The sequence below is a fragment of the Arachis hypogaea genome, chromosome 4 (genome assembly GCF_003086295.3).
Source record: "Arachis hypogaea cultivar Tifrunner chromosome 4, arahy.Tifrunner.gnm2.J5K5, whole genome shotgun sequence".
Taxonomy (NCBI): Eukaryota; Viridiplantae; Streptophyta; class Magnoliopsida; order Fabales; family Fabaceae; genus Arachis; species Arachis hypogaea.
In genome coordinates this window covers 65,232-72,214 of record NC_092039.1, presented here as the reverse complement: position 1 = coordinate 72,214, position 6,983 = coordinate 65,232, and the positions used below count along the sequence as shown (strand labels likewise).

Here is a 6,983-nt window from a genome sequence, read left to right as displayed (position 1 = left end):
GAGATGCAAAATATGTATTTATATAAAAGATGATACAGTGATTACTGATTTTTTATATGTATATAACATATTTTTTATTTGTCTATTAAAAATGCTCACCCTAGTATTCTATATATATAACATCAATCATGGTACTAATGCAAAATAAATCAGTTACAACTTATAGAAATATGTATTTGACATTTCAAATTTTTTTATATTATTGTAAATCAATTTAATTATTTGTCTATTAGATGTTTAATTATTCTACTATGACAAATTTAATTATTTTAATTATTGATTATTTAGTTAAAAAATGCGTGAACCAATAAATATATAAAATCTAAATTTTATAATAAAATGTTAAAATGTGGGATTAAATTACAACCGGTTGTCAATTAAAAAAAGACAATGATAATAGTAGAACAAGCAAGAACATGACTAAGGTCGATAGCTCCTCGGCATTATTTCTGGGTGTCGCGGTATGATCACTCTAAGAAGATCCGATTAAAACCAAACGGAAGATCCCACATCTCCACCATACCTTTCTGACTTTCTCTTATTTTGGAAACGAAAATGGTATAAATAAGATGACTTGATTTATTATTGTTATTATCACGCCTGCGTTTTGGGATATATAAACGAAACCGTTTTACCTGTCTCCTTTATTTGTTCGATTGCAGTCACGGAGTACTTGGTTCGATTCCTTGCTTATGATAGATTTGTTGTTTTGACAAGCAGCATATGTGTGTTTTCCTCCTTATTTTGCTGCTATTCTTCCCCTCTTTTTGGTTTTTGTTTGCTATTTGTGAATACAAATATCAGTCTTTTTTTCCTTGTTAATATAAATATGTACTAAGTTTCAATTACTGTTAAATTATAGATGGGGGATGAAGGCTTGTGCTACACGGTCGACGATGCTCTCTTGGCTTTGGGTTTTGGGAATTTCCAAATTCTTGTGCTTGCTTATGCTGGTATTGGCTGGGTTTCAGAAGCAATGGAAATGATGCTACTCTCTTTTGTAGGACCAGCAGTACAATCTGCATGGAATCTTTCCCCTCACCAAGAGAGTTTCATAACCAGTGCTGTTTTTGCTGGCATGCTAATAGGGGCATACTCATGGGGCATTGTTTCAGATAAACATGGAAGGAGGTAACTGTTAGCTCTCTTTCTCCACTAGCTTACTACTTACTATTTTTGTTAATTTTTTTTCCCTGGCTTCAACAATGATTTCAGGAAAGGATTCCTTATCACTGCAACAGTTACTGCAGCTGCTGGTTTTTTGAGTGCATTTGCTCCTAACTACCTATTGTTGATTTCCCTTCGTTGTCTAGTGGGTATTGGCTTGGGAGGGGGCCCTGTATTATCATCATGGTTTCTAGAGTTTGTTCCAGCCCCCAATAGAGGTACCTGGATGGTTGTCTTTTCGGCATTTTGGACTCTTGGTACAATTTTTGAGGCTTCACTTGCCTGGGTAAAATTTGTTCATTTCCTTATAATTTCTCATTATTTTAGAACACTAATAAGTTGATGCCTTACCTTATATTAATGGTATATTTCTGCTTATCTCCTTAAGATTTTAGAATGATGAAGCTGTATTCCGCACCCTCACAACCCCTTAGCACACATAACAAACAAAACAAGGAGACGAAATGTGTTGCCAATTATGAATGTGTCTTTCCTAGGTTTTGCTGTTGACCCTGAATCTAGATATCTCCTTTGCCCTGCCCATGGGTCTAGATACATATGTCATTTTTTCTATATTTATATCGAATAAATATTATGAGCTCAACCCTTTAGCAATTAAGCTAAAACCTATAATCCTAACTTAGTTTATTTGTTAATTGTTATGAGGACTCCAAAAATTTCCATTGTGCTTGAAGCCTATTTTAGACCTTATAATAATATCTCCTTCATAAGGAATGTATGCATCTTAATTCATAATGATTTTGCAAATGTCCTGTCAATTTTAGTTTGGGTATTATTTTGTAGTTTCAATTGGTGTTGCATGATGGTTGAAGATGACAATCATGGAGCTGATAGGTTCATCAATTGCAATGTTGCTTGCAGATTGTGATGCCGAAACTGGGTTGGAGATGGCTACTTGCACTATCTTCCCTACCCTCATCATTCCTTCTTTTGTTCTACAAGGTGACACCTGAGTCACCTAGATACCTATGCTTGAAAGGTAGAACAACTGATGCAGTTAATGTTTTGGAGAAAATAGCAAGATTAAATGGTAGGGAACTGCCTTCTGGGATCCTTGTTTCTGACAATCAAATTGAGCTGTATGACACTGGTAACCCTTCAGAAGGCACAAATTTACTCTCAGCAGGAAAAAATGATGGTGAACCTCCTGAAGGAGTGGTTTCCAATTTAGGTGGCGTCTCATCAATTCTAATGCTTTTGTCAGCAAAATTGGCAAGGTCAACCCTTCTATTATGGGCAGTGTTCTTTGGTAATGCTTTTTCGTATTATGGCCTTGTTTTGTTGACCTCTGAGTTGAACAGTGGGCGCAGTAAATGTGTGCCACATAATTTGGACGGTGGGAAGTCTCCGGATGTTAGCTACAAAGATGTTTTTATTGCTAGTTTTGCAGGTATGTTTTCTACGGGTTTCCAGAATTATCTCAATCTACCCATGAAGCAAAACGCACAACTAATACATCTCTTTGTGCATAGAGCTACCTGGGCTCCTGTTGTCAGCTGCTGCAGTAGATAAACTTGGTCGGAAGCTCTCAATGTCAACTATGTTCTTCCTGTGTTGCATTTTCCTTCTCCCATTAATGTTCCATCAGCCTGAAGGCCTAACAACAAGCCTTTTATTTGGTGCTCGCATATGCATCACAGTGACGTTCACGGTTGTGTATATATATGCACCAGAGGTAACATACTTATTGCACAGTAATTTAAACGAGATTGTTGAAAAATTATACTCGAGAGAAATTGTGTACTACTAGTATTAGTACATGTCAACTCAATAAGGCTAGTAAATAATGCTTCGTCATACGTGATGGAACTGCAGATATACCCAACTTCCGTTAGAACAACAGGAGTTGGAATGGCAAGCTCAGTGGGCAGAATTGGTGGAATGATATGCCCTTTGGTGGCAGTGGGTTTAGTGCATGGTTGTCATCAAGTTCTTGCTGTCCTCCTGTTTGAGATTGTAGCTCTTCTTTCTGGAGTTTGTGTTATGTTCTTTCCTGTTGAGACTATGGGCCAAGATCTGCGTGACAGTTTGTCAAGTCTAAATAATATCAACAGCACATAACAGTAACACGTTGAGGTGTATACACCACTTATAAAACATGAAAATATATAGCTAAATTTGTTCCCTGCCCTAATATTCAAATTACTAGAGGGAGGGAGGTGATGAATATGCCAAGAGTTATCGATCTAAACAAGGGTGTATTTTGTGAAACAAGGGTCAATTGCTGTTAGAGCGATAGAAGCACTCTGCTAATAGTCCACATGAGTAATTTGTATTAGTACCCTACATCGTTCAATGTAAGTGGATTGTTATCAAGTCACCATTTATCATGAGAAAAAAAATTTCATATTTATTTTTAAAATTTTGTTTGATGTTGTTCAAAAGTACTTTTGTTCTTTCGAATTGACTAATTATTTGAACAAATTTTGTAGAGAAAGTCACGATGTTGTCATTAATGTCTTGAGCTCGTTCTTCTCATTGTGGAAAGTGTATCTGCAAAAATTTCGATGCTCAAATTAGCATGAATCATGAGAGGTATTATATAACATTTTTTAAATAAATATTTGACATAATGTATTTGATTTTATTCTCTTCTCTATACAAAAAGGGTAATAATATAGATATTAATTTTTACTAATTATAATATGCAGTTAAAATTATTTTTAATCACATACTAAGTTAGAGATCATATTTATATGCATGTATTTAAAATAACGTATATATTGTGAGATTATGAGTCTCTCTTGTATGGATTGTTTTTTTCATGAATTACTCTCTTTATAAGATACTTGATTCTTCATTATATGTTGAGTCATTAAACTCATAAAACTGAGGTACTAGATATTATGTGCATTGAAGAGGAATTATTATCGTTATAACATCTTCCATAGAATCTTTTTGGAATTCGAGATAATCATTGGAACTATTTTCTTAGGACTTTAGATATTCTTAAGTCTGGTTTTTCGTGTTGGGTCTAGAAAAATAGTCCATAACATACCTCCAAATTCGATATGTCTTTTTCTCAAAAAAGTCATTCCATATTTCAATCTCATCCCAAGCATTTGGCCTTTTAAGGAGGGACTTAAAACATTGAGTTTCGAGTTTTAGTGAATCAATTACCAAAGTGGTGAAATCTCGAAATTTGAATTTGTTGGGGTCAAATTATATAACGTTGAAACTCTAACCACAACTTCTATTAATTCTTCTGGCTTGTTAAATACGTTTTAAAAAATTAGAGTATTTTTGTCAATGTTAAAATAATTTAGGTACATGGTTTATCTTTAATTTTTAAATTCCATAAAAATAAAAAAATTAGATAAATTCTCTTTTATTTTAGTCACAAAAAAACCTCTATTTTCATCACATGTTAACTATAATAAATTAATAACAAAATATTACCATTTTTAAGAACAAAAAGTAAAAAATAAAAATAATAAAAGCTCTTTTCGCAAATTATTAAAAAATTGAATGAATAAGTCAGCGCAACGAAAATCACATAAGAACTGATATGTCCAATTTCTAAAGAGGTAAGAAATTTTAAAATATTTTAAAATTATTCTCTGAAGTGCTAAAACCCTGCATGCCATTAGGGATCATGAGTTTTATCTTCTTATTCTTCTTTTATAAAAAGGAACTTTTGCAATTATTTTTGCTATGTCTCTGCAGTAAACTGTTCAGACAACAAGACTAAGTTTCCCTTTTCCTTCCGGTATGACATGGTCTTCGTCGGTTGAACTGTGTAGGTCAATGGAAGTTTTCCTTTTGCAATTTCCCTAAACCCTAAACCCTAAACCCTAAATCCTAGAAAATCTTAGAAAACCCTAGAATAACCTAGAAAACCCTAAAATATCCTAGAAAACTCTAGGTGTTTTTAAAGGTTTCTAGGACTTTCGAGGGTTTTCTTAGGGTTTTTTAGGATTCTCTAAGGCTTTCTAGATTTTTTCTAGGGTTTTCTAGAAACTTCTATGGATTTTTAGGGACTTCTTAGGGTTTTCTAGGGTTTTCGAGAATTTTTTTAGGGTTTTCTAGATTTTTTTCGGTTTTTTCTAGGATTTTCTTAGGGTTTTCTAAGATTTTTGAAGGATTTTCTAGGGATTTAGGATTTAGGATTTAGGATTTAGGGTTTCGGGTTTAGAGGTTAGGGCTTAGGGCTTAGGGCTTAGGCATAGGGCTTAGGGCTTAGGGCTTATGGCTTAGGGCTTAGGGCTTGGGGTCTAGGGTCTAGGGTCTAGAGTCTAGGGTCTAGGGTCTAGGATTTTTTAGGATTTTTAAGGGTTTTTCTAGGTTTTTCTTAGATTTTCTAGGGTTTTCTTAGGGTTTTTTAGGGTTTTTCTAGGGTATTTCTAGGATTTTTAAGGATTTTGTAAGGTTTTTTAGGATTTTTCTAGAATTTTCTAGGATTTTTTAGGGATTTCTAGGATTTTTTAAGATTTTCTATATTTTTCTTGGGTTTTTATTTTTTAGGATTTTCTTAGGATTTTCTAAGGCTTTTTCGGGTTTCAAGTGATTTCTAAGGATTTCTAGGATTTTCTAGGGTTTTGCTAGGATTTTCTAGATTTTTTAGGGTTTTCTAGGATTTTTTAGGGTATTTCTAGGATTTTCTAGGTTTTTTCTAGAATTTTCTAGGGTTTTCTAGGGTTTTCTTATAGTTTTCTTGGGTTTTCTAGGTTTTCTAGGGCGTTTGAGGGTTTTTGTAGGGTTTTATAGGATTCTCTAAGGTTTTCTTAGTGTTTTCTAGGATTTTTCAAGATTTTTTAGGATTTTCTTGGGATTTTCTAGGGTTTTCTAGGATTTTTGAAGGTTTTTCTAGTATTTTCTAAGGTTTTTGAGGGTTTTTCTAGTGTTTTCTAGGATTTTTGAGGGTTTTTCTAGTGTTTTCTAGTTTTTTCTAGAGTTTTTTTTGGGTTTTCTAGGGTTTTCTACGATTTTCTAGGGGTTTCTAGGATTTTTCTAGGGTTTTCTATGGTTTTTCTAGGGTTTTTCTAGGGTTTTCTAAGATTTTCTAGGTTTTTCTATAGTTTTTCTAGGATTTTTAGGATTTTCTAGTGTTTTATAGGGTTTTTGAGAGTTTATTAGGTTTTTTCGGTTTCTCTAAGATTTTCTAAGATTTTCTTAGGATTTTCTATGACTTTCTAATATTTTTTAGGATTTTCTTGGGTTTTTCTATGATTTTCTAGGATTTTCTAAAGTTTATATTAGGGTTTTCGAGGATTTTTCTAGGGGTTTTTATAAGGATTTTCTAAGGTTTTCTAGGAATTTTCTAAGGTTTTCTACGATTTTCTAGGGTTTTCTAAGGCTTTTCTAGGATTTTTGAGGATTTTCTAGGGTTTTTGAGGGTTTATTAGGGTTTTTGAGCGTTTTTCTAGTGTTTTCAAGGGCTTTCTAGGGTTTTCTACGATTTTCTAGGGTTTTCCAATATTTTCTACGATTTTCTAGTGTTTTTCTATTATTTTCTAGGGTTTTTTAGGATTTTTAGTATTTTCTAGGGTTTTTTAGAGTTTTTCTAGGATTTTCAAGGGTTTTTTAGGGTTTTCTATATTTTTCTAGTTTTTTTTAGAGTTTTTCTAGGGTTTTCTAGGGATCTCTATGGATTTCTAAGGTTTTCATAGGGTTTTCAAGGGTTTTCTAGGAATTTCGAGGGATTTTTAGGGTTTTTTAGGATTTTCTGAGGCTTTCTAGGGTTTTTTTAGGGTTTTCTAGGAACTTCTAGGGATTTCTAAGATTTTTTTTAGTGTTTTCTAAGATTTTTAAAGGTTTTTCTAGGGATTTCTATGGTTTTTATAGGGTTTTCTAGG

The 6,983-nt window shown here is 33.2% G+C and overlaps 1 protein-coding gene across 6 annotated transcripts; it reads left to right on the top strand.

Moving 5' to 3' along the window:
- Nucleotides 1-341: 341 nt before the first annotated feature.
- LOC112795497 (organic cation/carnitine transporter 7) lies at nucleotides 342-3,550 on the top strand. 6 transcript variants are annotated; one of them, XM_025837428.3, is made up of 7 exons: nucleotides 363-558; nucleotides 863-1,131; nucleotides 1,216-1,453; nucleotides 2,050-2,405; nucleotides 2,490-2,578; nucleotides 2,661-2,863; nucleotides 3,004-3,550. In XM_025837428.3, exons 1-7 carry the CDS (start codon nucleotides 556-558, stop codon nucleotides 3,247-3,249), a joined length of 1,404 nt encoding a protein of 467 aa, XP_025693213.1. In that variant the 5' UTR covers nucleotides 363-555; the 3' UTR covers nucleotides 3,250-3,550. The 6 variants fall into 6 exon arrangements, with proteins under 6 accessions (XP_025693211.1, XP_025693213.1, XP_025693212.1 ...); XM_025837427.3 differs by adding an exon at nucleotides 663-725 and having other exon boundaries at nucleotides 376-558; nucleotides 2,050-2,578; XM_072234723.1 differs by adding an exon at nucleotides 663-725 and having other exon boundaries at nucleotides 390-558; nucleotides 1,005-1,131; nucleotides 2,050-2,578.
- Nucleotides 3,551-6,983: the final 3,433 nt, after the last annotated feature.

Coding starts and splice junctions, on each gene's coding strand:
- LOC112795497 (XM_025837426.3), top strand. Junction 1,132..1,215: donor TCAGATAAACATGGAAGGAG/GTAACTGTTAGC, acceptor CAATGATTTCAG/GAAAGGATTCCTTATCACTG. Junction 2,864..3,003: donor TGTATATATATGCACCAGAG/GTAACATACTTA, acceptor ATGGAACTGCAG/ATATACCCAACTTCCGTTAG.